This window comes from Xyrauchen texanus, chromosome 41, assembly GCF_025860055.1.
Source record: "Xyrauchen texanus isolate HMW12.3.18 chromosome 41, RBS_HiC_50CHRs, whole genome shotgun sequence".
Classification (NCBI taxonomy): Eukaryota; Metazoa; Chordata; class Actinopteri; order Cypriniformes; family Catostomidae; genus Xyrauchen; species Xyrauchen texanus.
In genome coordinates, this window is record NC_068316.1 from 1,500,305 (window position 1) to 1,518,808 (window position 18,504).

Below are 18,504 nucleotides of genomic sequence, written 5' to 3' on the forward strand. Positions count from 1 at the left end.
GCAGTTCTAATTATTTATGAGACGTTATATCTTATTATAAGGTGTATTATGAGACATTATGAATGCATTATAAATATGGGCTTCATAGAAAGTGTTACCAAAAGGATTTTTTTGCAGTGTGTGTAGGGCACTCATAAATGTTAAATCCTCATTCTCTTTATTATTTTTAAGAGTTGAAAGAAGAGACAACAAATATTACTTAAGCGTTAGATGCTAGCATGTAGCTAAACTTTAACCTTAGTGAGCTGCCTAACTAGGCAACATTTCAAGGGATCATAGGCGCACTCCCAACGTGACGGACGATCTCACTGTTGAGCGATTCTGAAGTTAGCATGCTGCTAAGCTAACACCATGATACACTAATGAGCAAAATAAATAAAACATACATAGCACAAAACATATTGGGTAATATAGTCCATTTATAATTATATAAAACTTTTTCTTTAGTCAATGCTTTGTGATGTTGCATGAACTATAACAATATTTATAGTATTTACATTTCTCACGTGTTGTTACCAGCAGAAGATGCATATAATGAATCTTTAGATACTGATTTACACTTGAACAGTTCGGCTCAACCGACCGCATCTGTGGCTTCATGTTGATCACCACAAACGTTTATTTCGACTTGTCACTCCTTAAAAAAAGCAAATTGAATGAGGAAAATCTGTTAAAAAAAAATGTATAGACACAAGAATAAATAATATGATTTTACTGTGATTAAATCACTTAATAACCACATCTGTGGAAACTTAGACAATCTTACAACTTATTTTCTATGATGACATAATGCTGTAAAACCTGTAATCTTGAAAAAAACAAAAAAAAAACAATGATTTAAACATCTTTACAGCTCAAATAATACACAAGTTTTAAAAGAAGAATTAATGTACGGAAGCCCTGCAGTGCGAAAATATTTGTTTGACTTTTTTTTTTTTTTTTTTTGGTGTCTTAGTGCCTTCCTGAGCCTATGTTCTACAAATATTTATTTTTCGCTCTCCAAAATAAAATTAATAATAATAATTATCTACAAAAAAAAACTAAAAATGTCCCTTATTAAAATTTTTTTTTTTAAAAAATCTAAAAAAAAAAAAGTTTTATGTCAAAAATTAGTATTTATTTTTTCTCTAAAGCTTTTTTTTCTCCTGAAGAGGCAACACAAGATTTTTTTTGTTGTGCTTTCTAGCTAACAATTGGCATGCGGTACCAACCTCGGGCACCAGATGCCACTATCAGTAAGCATGAAATCTTACAAGGTGACGGGTGACAGCTGTGGCTCCTGATCAGTTGATTTATAGTTGTATAACACTCTAACAACAATGAGTCAAGGAAAGAAACATACTGTATATAATGTTTGAGAGTCTACTAATACATCCCACAAGTGAATGAATATACCTCAGATTACAACAGGAGATATTTCTAGATGTCTGATGACTTTCACCACCAGGAATATGGATGCTGCTAATGTGTTTTTTTTTCATTTATTGTCCCATGTGAACATGCACTAGATAGAGGTCTTTGCCCGTTTTGATGCCTTTTTCCTCTTGAGAGAAACAAAACATTTGGAGAGGAAAAATAGTTGATTTTCTTTGACAGATGAAACCCAAAATTCAACATAAAAAAAAAAAAAAAGATTTTTTTTTTGTTTGTTTTTTTGTAGTTCATAGGCACTAAGACACCTAAAAAAAAACTTTCACCAAGTGAATTCATATTTATTTTTTCCACTGGTTCAGGGGGGCTTCCGTATTAATAGTAATAGTGCTTTTATAAAATTACAAGCTTCACATTTCTGCCTTTAAACCCTCCAACAATTGGCCCCATTGACTTCATGACACTGACATTGTAAGAGTCTTACTGTGACCTCCATGTTTGCTTTTGCTTTTTTTTTTTTTTTTTTTTTAAATGAGGCACGTTAATGAGGGAAATGATTGTTTGTGGTAATCAACATTATGCCACAAATGCCATCACCTGAGCTGAACTTGTATTGAACCCGGAATATTCCATTAATGCTACTGTATAAATAGGTTATAATTCATTCAATACCAAAAACAATTATAAATGGTATATTTGACCCAATATTTGTTGGTGGGATGTATTGTTATGTGTATTAGAGTGTCAGGGTGTTTGCTGCCTTGCTATATAGGCAGCAGACATCAAGACAGCACACAATGCTTCATTTTGAGCATACGTGTTGTGTTACAAATCTCGACTCAGAAAAGACTCTTTGGCTTTGTTCGATGATGAGAGAGTAGTGTGCTATGGAGTGCTCAATGGAAGGGGGCGTCACACCAAATCTGCTCCGCTTCCACAGTGAAGGAGCCATCTGAAAGTCTCACAACAAGAAACGAAACTACGGCTCGGCCGCAACCCCTCGCTACGGGAAAACAGCACTGCATGGCATGAAGAATGGGCGCGCACACATGCGTTGCATTTAACATGCTAAAGGCTAACGCGCAACTAAAGCTTGAACCTTCTTGGAGAATTGTATGGCTCTCTCCTGTGCAAAAACAGTTTGACCAAAGGCAGTTCATTACACATGTGCCAGATGCTGCTCAATATGTAGAGAAATACCCCTCATATCGGTCTCTTGATATGCTGTGCATTTATTCCATAGTTTTACTCATTGTTTTGAAGGTCAACATTTGCAACCCAAAGTAGATTGCATGTAAAGTCGTTATGTGACAGATGGTTGAATATTAAAAGGGCTTGATGACGTCAGCCGAAAAAGAAAGTCGTTTCCGAGGCAGAACAAGTCAAAATGAAAAAAACAAACGCGTATTAAGAAAGTAAATAGGGTCAATTCTGCTTTCATGTTGACTTTAACTTTTGTTTGACTTCAAAGTGGACAACAGCATGATTACAGACACGGCCCATTTCACAAACACAAATGCCAATAGAGCATTAATCAATTATTTATGATGCATTTATCGTTTACCTTCCAATGCATGATTCTGTTAGTCGGACCATATTTTGGTTATAATTCAAAATAAAAATGAACAGTCTGTTCAACAGTTTGACATGTTGAACAGACTGTACTGTAGTTCTTTCACTCACAGCCTCATTTTCATTCATGTCAATTAAACCTGGTTTCCACCCTGACTGAGCTACATGAAGTGTATATTTAGAGGTAGACCGATATATCGGTTTTATGATTAATTGGTGCCGATAGTTGTTTTTGTTTTTCTATGGTTATCGGCAAAAATCTATACTGATAATTGCCTGATATTTTTTTTAATTGCTCCATGTTCCTCTATTACGTTTAAAGGTAAACGTTAAATGTAATTAATAGAGGTAAACGATATATCGGTTTTACAGATTAATTGGTGCCAATAGTTGCTTTTTTTTAACTATTGGTTATCGGCAAATATCCATAGTTGCCGATAGTTTTTTTTTTTAATTGCTCCATGTTCCTCTGATAATTTCATTTAACGTTTATCTTTAATAGAGGTAGACGATATATCGGTTTTACAGATTAATCGGTGCCGATAGATGCCAGTTATCATCTATAAAAAAATCGGTTATCGACAAAAATCTTTACTGATAGTTGCCGATAGTTATTTTAATTGCTCAATGTTCCTCTAATAATTATATAAAACAATTTTCTTTAACAGTAATATAGGTAGATGATATATCGGTTTTACAGATTAATTGGTGCCGATAGTTGCTTTTAAAAACAAAAATCAGTTATCGGCAAAAATCTATACCGATAGTTGCCGATAGTTTTTCTTAGTCCTCCGTGTTCCTCTAATTACGTTTATTAAATTGAAGAGAGGACATGCAAAAAAAAATTCTACTTTATGGAAACGTCCCTCGTCAGCACATACAACATGTTCCGACTTCTTATATTGTGAGTAATAATAACATATAGGCTATAAAATGTTCAATTTGGTCAATATTAAAAATGGAGCATTGTAACAGTGCCAAGTCTACCTCATTTCAAAATAAGAGTCCCCCGTTGTGTTTTAGGTATATTTAGAGTTAAAAGTACCACGTTATGTACCCAGTCTTCTTTTTATCTGATTATTATTGGTACTTTGGTTAAAATGTAACTACATCTGGCCTCTATATCTGTGCCAACTAATAAAATATTGTAACATTCAATCAATCACTTTAAAAACTACCTGCCGATTAATCAGTTATCGGACTTTTCCACTATCGGTCAACCTCTAAAAATGAATTCTAGCAATTTCCATATGCATACATCTGAATTTAGGAAAAATTTACACATTGATATCCTTTACTGATTTAAACTTGATTCTCTCATTCGACAATACAATGTAATCATGTTGTAATGAAATATTCGAAAAATGATTTTATGGATTTTATTGCAGTATCAAAGTGGACTGAAATCACTTTGGAATTTGATGGAAAACTGATGCATGAATCAGATCACTGGAGTGGAAGTCTAGACAAGTGATCCACTGATATATCATCTAGTCCAATTAATTGCACCATATTTGGCTGTTTTGCGATTATTAGCATTGGCCGAATATAACAATAGATTTGTCATTGGATAGTAAACAATTTCTGTTTTCAGTGCCTAAGCACATTTGAGTTAATATAGCATAAAATAAATGTTTTACTTAAGAAATTTGGTGTACATCTAATTTGTTGTTGTTAAATTGTATTATGTATATAACGGCCATCCTGCTCTTTAGATATCAGCCATCGAAAAACCCATAATAGTCTTTGCCAATTATTTTTCCTAAATGCTTTGGGAATTTGCTTGCATCTCATTTCACAAAACAGATGTCAAATTTGACTCTTCAGAGATTCCTTAAAAATGACCATTGCCATAATAGTTTCTGCCAAACTACTCTACGAACATTTAGTAACCCTTTACAATAAAGCTGCATATGCTAATATTAAACAACACGAATTAACAATGAACAATACTTATTATTGTAACATACACTAACATTGAACAGTAGTGTATTTCATAAATCAACCAAGGTTAATATATTGTTCCTTTATGATACCTAATGCATTAATGGACTATTCCGGGTTCAATGCAAGTTCATCTCCATCGACAGCATCTGCGGCATAGTCTTGATTACCACAAAAATTAATTTCGACTCGATCCTCCTTTTCCAAAAAAAAAAAAAATAATAAAAAATGCAAAAGTGTGAAGTTTATCATTGTATAAAAGCACTTACATTCATTCATAAAAGTTGTTTACATTTGAGTTTTTATGGTCATTTAAGATTTTTAGGGTTAAAGACATTACGTCATCAATGCAACAAAGTTGCAAAATTGGATATAACTGGATATTCCACTAAAATCACGTTAACGCACATATTGTCTTGCGGCTATATTTGAACATGTACGGCCCCGTTTTCTCCATCCAAAGCCGATTTTTGCTTTGAAATTTGAGTTGAAATCCATTTTTGCGGTAATCATCACTATGCCACAAATGCTGTCGATTGAGCTCAACTTGTGTTGAACCCGGAACATTCCACGCTAACGTATAGGACCTTATTGTAAAGTGTTACAAACCATTTTCTTTAGAAATCTCCTTCAATCGGGGTAAGACACTTTCAGAATCTCGTCATTGTGTTTTCTGATGTCAGCGGTGGTTCCTCTCACATAGGGGTGAAAATCCCTTATGAATGTTTACTACGGTTTTACTGTTAAAACAACCACAGAGTCTGTTATCTCGACGGAATCACCATGCCAAAACTACGGGTCATTTCCGTATGGGATGTAGAGGAACAATGTTATGACATCACATAAATACTCACAAATTCACATAAACATGCCAATAGAACGCTTTCAGTTCGACGCCATTTAAGGTGAGGAGTGTGTTGCAATGATTTACAAAAGATGAATGAATTATAAACACAGGATTTAAGTTCTAGCAGGCACACTTGGGATCTATTGCTACATAAAACAGCCCTTCACCAAACCTGCCAACCCGCGTCCAAGCGGACTGATCTCCTAACGTGAGTTTGAGATAGAAAAAGCACATGTGCTATTCACTAGTAATATAAGCCACAGTTACAGCTGGAGGCCATTACAGTAGAAACTTTGACACGTTTTGAATTCCAATAAATATCGTAATGATCATTTATACCTAAATGTAGCAAATTATTGCTGAACGTATAGTGTGCAAAACAATTATCAGCCGTAAAAAGAAAGTGTTCAACTTGTCTTCCCTCCATACCATGCAGTTTTAACATGCAAAATAAATACTTCACAATAGAAACAAATGTGTAGCGTAATTGATCATTTGAAAATAAGCATGTGCAATCTTTCCCTAGAAGTGAGTAAAGACAGGGTTTAAGCGGAGACCTGGTGCGTGTTTGATTGTCTTTTACTAGTCTTGATAACTTGCACCTTATAATGACTTTTCATAAACAAGAATTGGCTTTCATATCCGGGAGACAAAACAACAAACACAATGTGGCAAACAGAAAGTGCAAATACTCAAGCTAAAATGTAATGTGTCAAATATTACCCAATTATTTTTGCTGCCTTTTCATCGCTAGTGACACAAATCAGAAAGAGGTAATCGTCGTGCTTTCAAAAATGGTGTGGATTATGAATCTACGACGGACCGATAACATTTACATGGATGTATCGCTAGGATTGTCCTTCGGTTTTCTTCTACGTAATTGCTAATAGGAATCACCCCATTTTAAGACCGTAGGCGGACTTGTCGATAAACTGTGTTCCTTTCAATCTTGTATATTATTATTACGTCCTTGATTACATCTACTGATCTCGTTCATGCATTCAAACCGTGAGCGTTGACATATGCATGGGTAGTGAGCATGTCTGTGACACTTTCCCCTTGTATATTCAAACAAAACATGAACCGAGAAAATGTTTCGATAGCATGTTCTACAAAAACCTTTAACGCACAACCACGTGTATGATTTTGTGTCATTTGCGCTATGTTACATTCAGTAAACAAAAGAAAAAGACGTCCAACTCGAATTGTGTCCAAGAGTGTTTCGTCGTCACAGAAACGTCTCACGATCTCTGTCGGGCGTTGGAAAAGTTTCGCTCAGGTCCGTTTTCCTGGATTCTGGGATTAGAGCTTGGAAAAGCTCGCTAGTCGCTCTCGTTACGCTGTCGTACGATGGCGGCGAAGACAGCGTCTCTGAAATCTCCACTTCAGGTCCATAGTTGTCCATCATCGAGGCTGCAAGGACCTCGTTTTCCGGCGTACCGTCTTCGTCATCATCGTCCTCTTTGGCAGATCCCGGTGTGTTGATTTGACGGTAAAGCAACGAGGCTTGTCTCAACTGTCGCCACATCAGATGTCTCCTGTACGCTCTTTGTATCATGATAGCAGACACGTCCTCTTGTTTACGCCTGAGAGTGGTGGTGATGGGCTCGTAGGAGATCTTGGACGGGTTGGCCATCATGAACTTCTCCTCCATTTGCTGTTTCAGGGCGTCCATTTCGCCCGACTCGCCCAGAACGCGTTTGGTGAACGCGAACAAGATGTCCAGGCAGTGGATCTTGTCTCCACTCACCATAGGCAGGTCCATGGAAATTAGTTTGATTTTATTGGGCTTGCTGATACGTAGCGGCTCGGAGAGCGTGTCGGCAAAGTCCGAGAGTTTGGAGTACTCTATGAATTGCGTCGCCTCCGGGTCAAACTTCTCCCAGACCTCGTAGAACATTTCGAAATCGTCCTCGCTCAACGGCTCTGTGCTCTCCTCTGTGGCCACGCTGAAGTTCTCCAAAATAATGGCAATGTACATGTTGACCACGATGAGGAACGAGATGATGATGTAGGTCACAAAAAAGGTGATGCCCACCGAGGGATTGCCGCAGTTACCGCGGGCGTTTGTACCCGTGTGGGGTATATTTGCATCACACTCCTCTGGGGAATTATTTAGGATGGGGTTCAGCAGGTTGTCCCAGCCAGCCGATGTGGTTATCTGGAAGAGGCAGATCATGCTGTTACCGAACGTTTCGAAGTTGAACATGTCGTCGATGCCACCTTGCTTCTTGACGTAGGCGAAGTTGGCCATGCCGAAAATGGCGTAGATGAACATGACGAGGAAGAGCAGAAGGCCGATGTTAAACAACGCGGGCAACGACATCATTAAGGCAAAGAGCAACGTTCTTATTCCTTTGGCTCCTCGAATGAGTCGAAGGATTCGTCCGATTCGAGCCAGACGAATGACTCGGAAAAGTGTGGGTGACACGAAATATTTTTCGATGATATCCGCAAGAACGATACCTGGAATGAGAAAAAGACACTTGTTAGTTCATTTTTTTACACATTACACATTACGTTCACCCAAAAGGAAAAATCTGTCATTTACTCCCCCCAGAAAGAAAGGCATATGGGTTTGAAACAATATAAGGTGAGCAAATAGCCGCGTTTTCACTATCGGGCCAAATGAGGGTGAGCTAGTGCCAGTTGCATTCCCACTGTCACTTCTAGGGCTTCATTGTGACTCCTTGGGGCTTCCTCTGGATCAACAGCCTTTGGCCCAGAGGAAGCTCTGAGGTTTCAGCACCAATATACTCATATCTAGCTCCCCGCTTACCTCAACAGATCAACGGATCAATGGAGAATCGTCAGTACTGGTCAATAGACAAAATCAGGGCTCTTCTAAATATTTGGGCTGATGAAAATGTGCACGGCTGCCGAACAAAGACGTGATTAAGTGTATAGTTGCCAAGTTGTGTTTCCAGCGCACCACAGTACAGGAGTGGTGGTGGTGTAGTGGGCTAAAGCACATAACTGGTAATCAGAAGGTTGCTGGTTTGATCCCTACAGTCACCACCATTGTGTCCTTGAGTAAGACACTTAACTCCAGGTTGCTCCGGGGGGATTGTCCCTGTAATAAGTGCTCTGTATAATACATTGGTACTCAGAAGGTTGCTGGTTTGATCCCCACAGTCACCACCATTGTGTCCTTGAGCAAGGCACTTAACTCCAGGTTGCTCCGGGGGGATTGTTCCTGTAATAAGGGCTCTGTAAGTCGCTTTGGATAAAAGCGTCTGCCAAATGCGTAAATGTAGGTGCAGGAAAAATGACATTTTCTGTTCATTTCGAGGGATAGCTCGTCTCCAGAGTCTTCAATACCTCAGCTTGAGTTTCCTTCTTGCTTGTGGAGTTGGCGGATTGTAGACGTTGGCACCAGGGTGGCATATTAAGGGCTGGTTTTAGGGCAACGCTGCGGGGCTATTGGCCTGATGGTGGGAACGCAGATCTATTTCGGTCTCGTGGCTCGATGTCTAAGGCTATTGGCCCTGGCTGACCAGCTGAACCCTAGTTCACACTGGCCCGATGGTGGAAAAGGGGTTAATTATATTTTTGGATGAACTATCTCTTTAAGTGTCAATGCAAAACATGCATGGCCGCAAGAACCTAAATGGCCAATTACAATAACTGACTGATCACGAGTCGTTAAGGTTTTAACCCCCTTGAAATACAGACCGCAGAAGGGGGTCAGGACACAAAACCATGTCAAGTTTTCATCTCAATCACTGGCTAATCACCTGAGCTGACAGTCTTGATTGCTGAAATTACCTTCACCTAAAGCGATCTTCTCTTCGTCACTGCTGGCCCCAACATCCCCATCTATTCCTTTATCAGGGTCATACTCTGAAAACTGCCCCGCTTTATCACTGAAGCATCAGCTGGGTATTTTTAAGTCACTGAAGTGTTACAGGATTGCACTAAACGTCTATAGACCTTGATATGTCAAGACGAGGACACACTGTAAATCTACTGTACAGTGTCACAGAGAAAGACATATTCTACATTTTAATGCCACCGTTCGGTGGACTCATGCACAAATATTAAGAAAAATGGTATAAATAATAATCATAACAAAACCAATAATACAAATATAAATCATAACAATAATGACAACAATAATACAATGTTGCAAAATTAGTCTTTTTTAAATTATATATATTTTTAAATATAATTTTTTAAGGATGTTTGGATATATTTACTGGACAACAAGACAAAAAATGTCATTAAAAATTGTTTTTTTGCAGAGTTTGAGATTATTAGACACGGATAATTGTAGCATTAAACATAATAATATATTATAATAGTACTTTATATTATTAATGTATCATTTATTTATTATAAAAGGATTATTAAATATTTTAATACAATTATATTGTAACAATAAAGCACATTTTAAGAGACTAAACTCTACTGTTAAAGGTCCGTGTTGGGTAAGTTACTAAAAAAAGTAATCCCCTACAAATTAATACTTCTCTTAAATTATAATCATATTAATAATTACTTTACTTTTAAGTTACTTTCTAAAACACTTTTTAAGCTCTATTTTTGATCTATTTTCTTGTTGTTTATTGTTACAGACGCACATATGAATTCACATTACATAGAAATAATATATTTTTTAAAATATTTGTAACCCAAGACTGTACTTAAAAGTAAATACTTACATTGAAAGCCAGTAACTGTAATCTGATTACACTCATTCAAATGTAATGCATTACACGTCTCTCTGTCTATCCTCTGTCTGTTGTCATCTGTCTGTCTGTCTATCATTTATGCATTATCTGTCTGTGTCTCTGTCTATCCTCTGTCTGTTGTCATCTATCTGTCTGTCTGTCTATCATTTATCCATTATCTGTCTGTCTGTCTATCATCTATCTATCCATCTATTTGTCTGTCTGTCTATCCATTATCTGTCTGGCTGCCTGTCTGTCTCTCGTCTATCTATCTATCATCAATCTGTCGTCTCTCTGTCTGTGGTATGCCTGTCTGTTGTCCATTATCTGTCTGTCTATCATCTATCTGTTAATCTATTGTCTGGCTGTCTGTCTGTCTGTCTGTCTATCATCTGTCTGTCTATTGTCTGTTTGTCCATCTATTTTTCTGTCTGTTAATCTATTTGTCTGTCTGTCTGTCTGTCTGTGGTAAGTCTGTCTGTCCATTATCTATCTGTCTATCATTTATCCATTTTCTGTTTGTCTGACTGTCTGTCCATTACCTGTCTGTCTATCATTTATCCATTATCTGTCTGTATGCCTGTCTGTCTATCGTCTGTCTGTCTACCTGCCTTCCTGTCTGTCTATCATCTATCTATCCATCTATTTTTCTGTCTGTCTGTTAATCTATTGTCTGGCTGTCTGTCTATCTATCATCTGTCTGTCTGTCTGTCCATTAACTGTCTGTCTATCATTTGTCTGTTCATCTATTTTTCTGTCTGTTAATCTATTGTCTGTCTGTCTGTCTGTCCATTATCTTCCTGTCTGTCTGTCCATTATCTGTCTGTCTATCGTTTGTCTGTCCATCTATTTTTCTGTCTGTTAATCTATTGTCTGTCTGTCTGTATGTCTGTCTGTCTGTCTATCGTCTGTCTGTCTATCGTCTGTCTGTCCATCTATTTTTCTGTCTGTTAATCTATTGTCTGTCTGTCTGTCTGTCTGTCTGTCTATCGTCTGTCTGTCTATTGTCTGTTTGTCCATCTATTTTTCTGTCTGTTAATCTATTGTCTGTCTGTCTGTCTGTCTGTCTGTCTATTGTCTGTCTGTCCATCTATTTTTCTGTCTGTTAATCTATTGTCTGTCTGTCTGTGCATTATCTGTCTGTCTATCGTCTGTCTGTCCATCTATTTTTCTGTCTGTTAATCTATTGTCTGGCTGTCTGTCTCTGTCTATCGTCTGTCTGTCTATTGTCTGTTTGTCCATCTATTTTTCTGTCTGTTAATCTATTGTCTGTCTGTCTGTCTGTCCATTATCTGTCTGTCTATCGTCTGTCTGTCCATCTATTTTTCTGTCTGTTAATCTATTGTCTGTCTGTCTGTCTGTCCATTATCTGTCTGTCTATCGTCTGTCTGTCCATCTATTTTTCTGTCTGTTAATCTATTGTCTGTCTGTCTGTTTGTCTGTCCATTATCTGTCTGTCTATCGTCTGTCTGTCCATCTATTTTTCTGTCTGTTAATCTATTGTCTGTCTGTATGTCTGTCCATTATCTGTCTGTCTATCGTCTGTCTGTCCATCTATTTTTCTGTCTGTTAATCTATTGTCTGTCTGTCTGTCTGTCTGTCCATTATCTGTCTGTCTATCGTCTGTCTGTCCATCTATTTTTCTGTCTGTTAATCTATTGTCTGTCTGTCTGTCTATCGTCTGTCTGTCCATCTATTTTTCTGTCTGTTAATCTATTGTCTGTCTGTCTGTCTGTCCATTATCTGTCTGTCTATCGTCTGTCTGTCCATCTATTTTTCTGTCTGTTAATCTATTGTCTGTCTATCGTCTGTCTGTCCATCTATTTTTCTGTCTGTTAATCTATTGTCTGTCTGTCTGTCTGTCTGTCCATTATCTGTCTGTCTATCGTCTGTCTGTCCATCTATTTTTCTGTCTGTTAATCTATTGTCTGTCTGTCCATTATCTGTCTGTCTATTGTCTGTCTGTCCATCTATTTTTCTGTCTGTTAATCTATTGTCTGTCTATCGTCTGTCTGTCCATCTATTTTTCTGTCTGTTAATCTATTGTCTGTCTGTCTGTCTGTCCATTATCTGTCTGTCTATCGTCTGTCTGTCCATCTATTTTTCTGTCTGTTAATCTATTGTCTGTCTGTCTGTCTGTCTGTCTATCGTCTGTCTGTCCATCTATTTTTCTGTCTGTTAATCTATTGTCTGTCTGTCTGTCTGTCTGTCTATCGTCTGTCTGTCTATTGTCTGTCTGTCCATCTATTTTTCTGTCTGTTAATCTATTGTCTGTCTGTCTGTCTGTCCATTATCTGTCTGTCTATCGTCTGTCTGTCCATCTATTTTTCTGTCTGTTAATCTATTGTCTGTCTGTCTGTCTGTCTGTCTGTCTGTCCATTATCTGTCTGTCTATCGTCTGTCTGTCCATCTATTTTTCTGTCTGTTAATCTATTGTCTGTCTGTCTGTCTGTCCATTATCTGTCTGTCTATCGTCTGTCTGTCCATCTATTTTTCTGTCTGTTAATCTATTGTCTGTCTGTCCATTATCTGTCTGTCTATCGTCTGTCTGTCCATCTATTTTTCTGTCTGTTAATCTATTGTCTGTCTATCGTCTGTCTGTCCATCTATTTTTCTGTCTGTTAATCTATTGTCTGTCTGTCTATCGTCTGTCTGTCCATCTATTTTTCTGTCTGTTAATCTATTGTCTGTCTGTCTGTCTGTCTATCGTATGTCTGTCTATCGTCTGTCTGTTAATCTATTGTCTGTCTGTCTGTCTGTCTGTCTATCGTCTGTCTGTCTATTGTCTGTTTGTCCATCTATTTTTCTGTCTGTTAATCTATTGTCTGTCTGTCTGTCTGTCTGTCTATCGTCTGTCTGTCTATTGTCTGTCTGTCCATCTATTTTTCTGTCTGTTAATCTATTGTCTGTCTGTCTGTCTGTCCATTATCTGTCTGTCTATCGTCTGTCTGTCCATCTATTTTTCTGTCTGTTAATCTATTGTCTGTCTGTCTGTCCATTATCTGTCTGTCTATCGTCTGTCTGTCCATCTATTTTTCTGTCTGTTAATCTATTGTCTGTCTGTCTGTCTATCGTCTGTCTGTCCATCTATTTTTCTGTCTGTTAATCTATTGTCTGTCTGTCTGTCTGTCTGTCCATTATCTGCCTGTCTATCGTCTGTCTGTCCATCTATTTTTCTGTCTGTTAATCTATTGTCTGTCTGTCTGTCTATCGTATGTCTGTCCATCTATTTTTCTGTCTGTTAATCTATTGTCTGTCTGTCCATTATCTGCCTGTCTATCGTCTGTCTGTCCATCTATTTTTCTGTCTGTTAATCTATTGTCTGTCTGTCTGTCTGTCCATTATCTGCCTGTCTGTCTGTCCATTATCTGTCTGTCTATCGTTTGTCTGTCCATCTATTTTTCTGTCTGTTAATCTATTGTCTGTCTGTCTGTCTGTCCATTATCTGTCTGTCTATCGTCTGTCTGTCCATCTATTTTTCTGTCTGTTAATCTATTGTCTGTCTGTCCATTATCTGTCTGTCTATCGTCTGTCTGTCCATCTATTTTTCTGTCTGTTAATCTATTGTCTGTCTATCGTCTGTCTGTCCATCTATTTTTCTGTCTGTTAATCTATTGTCTGTCTGTCTATCGTCTGTCTGTCCATCTATTTTTCTGTCTGTTAATCTATTGTCTGTCTGTCTGTCTGTCTATCGTATGTCTGTCTATCGTCTGTCTGTTAATCTATTGTCTGTCTGTCTGTCTGTCTGTCTATCGTCTGTCTGTCTATTGTCTGTTTGTCCATCTATTTTTCTGTCTGTTAATCTATTGTCTGTCTGTCTGTCTGTCTGTCTATCGTCTGTCTGTCTATTGTCTGTCTGTCCATCTATTTTTCTGTCTGTTAATCTATTGTCTGTCTGTCTGTCTGTCCATTATCTGTCTGTCTATCGTCTGTCTGTCCATCTATTTTTCTGTCTGTTAATCTATTGTCTGTCTGTCTGTCCATTATCTGTCTGTCTATCGTCTGTCTGTCCATCTATTTTTCTGTCTGTTAATCTATTGTCTGTCTGTCTGTCTATCGCCTGTCTGTCCATCTATTTTTCTGTCTGTTAATCTATTGTCTGTCTGTCTGTCTGTCTGTCCATTATCTGCCTGTCTATCGTCTGTCTGTCCATCTATTTTTCTGTCTGTTAATCTATTGTCTGTCTGTCTGTCTATCGTATGTCTGTCCATCTATTTTTCTGTCTGTTAATCTATTGTCTGTCTGTCCATTATCTGCCTGTCTATCGTCTGTCTGTCCATCTATTTTTCTGTCTGTTAATCTATTGTCTGTCTGTCTGTCTGTCCATTATCTGCCTGTCTGTCTGTCCATTATCTGTCTGTCTATCGTTTGTCTGTCTATCTATTTTTCTGTCTGTTAATCTATTGTCTGTCTGTCTGTCTGTCCATTATCTGTCTGTCTATCGTCTGTCTGTCCATCTATTTTTCTGTCTGTTAATCTATTGTCTGTCTGTCTGTCTGTCTGTCCATTATCTGTCTGTCTATCGTCTGTCTGTCCATCTATTTTTCTGTCTGTTAATCTATTGTCTGTCTGTCTGTCTGTCCATTATCTGCCTGTCTGTCTGTCCATTATCTGTCTGTCTATCGTTTGTCTGTCTATCTATTTTTCTGTCTGTTAATCTATTGTCTGTCTGTCTGTCTATCATCTGTCTGTCCATCTATTTTTCTGTCTGTTAATCTATTGTCTGTCTGTCTGTCTGTCTGTGATAAAGATATGTTCTCTGAAGTTCAGTTAGCGTCTCAATAAATTGTTCTTGTTTGCAGAATGTTTTGAAATGGTTTTCGGGAGAATAAGAAGTAATATTGACGTGTTTGAGACAGATTTTCAGATTATTGTAGCATTAAATGTCCCGTTTGTCTACTTACCCACGATGGAGAGGATCACGACCACAAAGTCGAAGATGTTCCAGCTGACAGTGAAGAAGTAGCAGCGCAGCGCGATGATTTTAATGATGCACTCGGTGGTGAAGAGGATGATGAAGGCCAGATTAACATAGTAGAGGATGTACTCGATGCTCGGAGACTGCTCGTCTGTTTCCACCATCATCGTGACCATGTTAAATATGATGAGCAGCATTATGATGATGTCAAATGCTTGTTTGGACACCAAGTCGAAGAAGAATCCTTGAATTGGGTTCTGCGAAGAAGAGTTCATAAGTTCATTTGAGTTTTCATTGATTTCACAATTGATTTGTCAAAGATCACGTGACTCACAGGAGGTCTTGGGATCGGTTTCTGTGGCTTTTTGGATCCCAGTTTCTTCATGGCGTTATAATATTTCTTCTGTTCTTCCGTCATGAATATATCCTGTCCACCTAAGTACAGAGAAACTGCACTGTTATCATCGCACTACATTCTCTTAACATTCAGTGAATCATCTTTGCGTCTAAAACTTATCTTTCGTTTCTGCTGGTTGAAGTTATCGATGATGACACCAATGAAGAGATTGAGAGTGAAGAACGAGCCGAAGATGATGAAGATCACAAAGTACAGATACATGTACAAGCTGTTCTCTTTAATGGGCTGTTCCTCCACCTGTTTCACAGAACATCACAAACACTGTCAGTTCAATCTTCATTTGATGGTCATTTATTTAGTGGCAGTATTTTGCATTCCCAGACTGTCGTTTCAGCTTCACTAGAATGGGATAATGTTCTCTTAAAGCAGATTTTTACTAGAAAAGAAGACATAAAAACTATTAAGAAAATATATTATTTTGCATCATCGTATATGGTCATTACATAAATAAAAACTCTTTATACGGGTGATTCTTCATGTCCCAGGGGTTCACTTTTAACCGACTGTACTAATATTATTATTAGCATTTTTTTTTTAATCATTAAAACTTATGAGTTGAAAACTTTTTATCAGGCCTTCATCATTTATTTTTGATACTTTGTATTTTATTTATAGATTTGACTATTCTAGCCTTCAGACCCAGAGTTTCAATATTAAACCATGAAAATATATTTTATTTAATTTGATTATGTTCTATTCTATTATATAATATTTTATATTATATTTTATTTTATTATATCATATTTAATTTAATTTATTTAATATAGTTTATTATACTATGTTTTATTTAATTTAGTTTATTATATTTTATTTTATTTTATTATATCATATTTAAATTTATTATATTTCATTTAATTTATTTAATATAGTTTATTATACTATATTTTATTTTATTTAGTTTATTATATTATATTTTATTTTATTATATCATATTTAATTTATTTAATTTATTTTGTTGTACTATATTTTATTTTATTTATTTAATTTATTATATTATATCATATTTTATATTATTTATTTAATTTAATTTATTTCGTTTATTATATTATATTTTATTTTATTATATCATATTTTATTTATTTAATATAGTTTATTATACTATATTTTATTTTATTTAGTTTATTATATTATATTTTATTATATCATATTTAATTTATTTAATTTAGTTTATTACTATATTTAATTTAATTTATTATATTATATCATATTTTATATTATTTATTTAATATAAATATATTTTATTAAGTTGACAACTTAGAAAGATTTTTTCTCTCTGAAATCAATGTAGTTTAGTTGTATAATGTATTTCTTTTTTTTAAGAATATTTGGATAAGAAAATAATTTTTTGCAGTATTTGATATATTTGTATTATTTTAGAATTAAGCTTCATTTTTAGGTATGTGACACTTCAATGCTAATATATTATTATGATTTAACATAATATATATTTAATAATTAAATTAAACTATTATAATTTATACTATTATTTAAACATCAATATTTTTTATTTAAAAAAGTAAAAAAATAAAAAATAATTAAAATGACAATGAATCAAATTAAGAATTTATTTTAAGTTATAGAATTAATAAATGGTTATCAAAATGTTTATATATATATTTATTATTACATTAAAAGCACATATTAAGAATTTATTTTGGTACTTTTTAAATGTCTTTTATGTAAAGATTTGGCTATTTAACATTATATAATATTTTTTTTATATTAATAAGTATTACATAATTATTACATGTTTACATGTTGTTAGCAGACAAACAAACAAAAACATTGAGAGATTTCTAGAAGTCCACAAAGTTGAAGAAACACCATTTATGAGTGAAAAACATCACTTACGGCTCGTGAGTCGACTGCGGCGTACATGATATCCATCCAGCCCTTAAAAGTGGCCTTGAACAGAAAAAAGAGCAGGTGAATATATGTCTCCATAGAGGAGGTCACATGTCTGCATTATTATTGTATACTGTTGTGTTAAAGTCTTCAGAAAATACTGTTTATAAGACTGGAGTGGCAGAAATCACTACAGTTGCTCTATTGGCCTTAGTTACCAGTAATTACCCTGCTTTGTGAATGGCCGAGGGCGACTATTTCCAGATGCAAATGAAAGGTTTGTATTGGGCAAAGTCAAACGTAGGTGATGGAAAGGAACTAAGTGACTTGTTGCTAGGTTACCACAGCAACTAAGTTAAAATGAGGAGTGAAGTGCTGAGCACAAACTTCCTTTTAATGGCACCAGCGGCTAAAAATAAAGTTCCGCTGACTTGTTGATTGATTCGCACACTTGGACAGACAGAGGTGGGCAGCGACTGTACAAAAGCAGCGACAGGAAGGAACAGGAGCGACGCATGGGGGATCCAGTCACAAATGTAGCCTTAAGCACTTCAGGTAGCGTTTGGTGACCCGCGCCCACATTATCAAAGTCCACTTTGACTTTTGTCCAGTAGTACTGTGTGCTGTTCATACAGACTCTCATTGAAATGCTCCAAACAAAACATGCTTTCTTGGCAATATAGTTTTATCTGGTTATTAATTTAAACAAAGTGACACTTTTTGCTGGGAAAATAACTGTTCTTTATTACAAACATACTTCAAAGGAGAGGTTTTGGCATACCATCGAGAAAAAGGCAAAAAAAGGAGGGTCAAGTGTTTGGTATCATTATATAGAAACTGATGAAAATGTAACTTTTTTTCTGATTTGGCATTATATATCTCTGGGGTGTAAATAAGATAGCTATGAAAACTGCTT

General features: G+C 36.1%; 1 protein-coding gene across 1 annotated transcript in view; it reads right to left on the reverse strand.

Annotated features, from left to right (window-relative positions):
* Positions 1-1,873: 1,873 nt before the first annotated feature.
* Positions 1,874-18,504, reverse strand: part of LOC127634602 (sodium channel protein type 4 subunit alpha-like) — a 192,123-nt gene continuing 175,492 nt past the window's right edge. The window contains exons 23-27 of the mRNA XM_052114210.1: positions 17,595-17,648; positions 15,843-15,980; positions 15,660-15,764; positions 15,312-15,582; positions 1,874-8,200 (exon numbers count right to left, since the gene is read on the reverse strand). Coding sequence (XP_051970170.1) covers positions 6,963-8,200; positions 15,312-15,582; positions 15,660-15,764; positions 15,843-15,980; positions 17,595-17,648 — 1,806 coding nt within the window. The 3' untranslated portion in view covers positions 1,874-6,962. The remainder of the gene's footprint in view (positions 8,201-15,311; positions 15,583-15,659; positions 15,765-15,842; positions 15,981-17,594; positions 17,649-18,504) is intronic.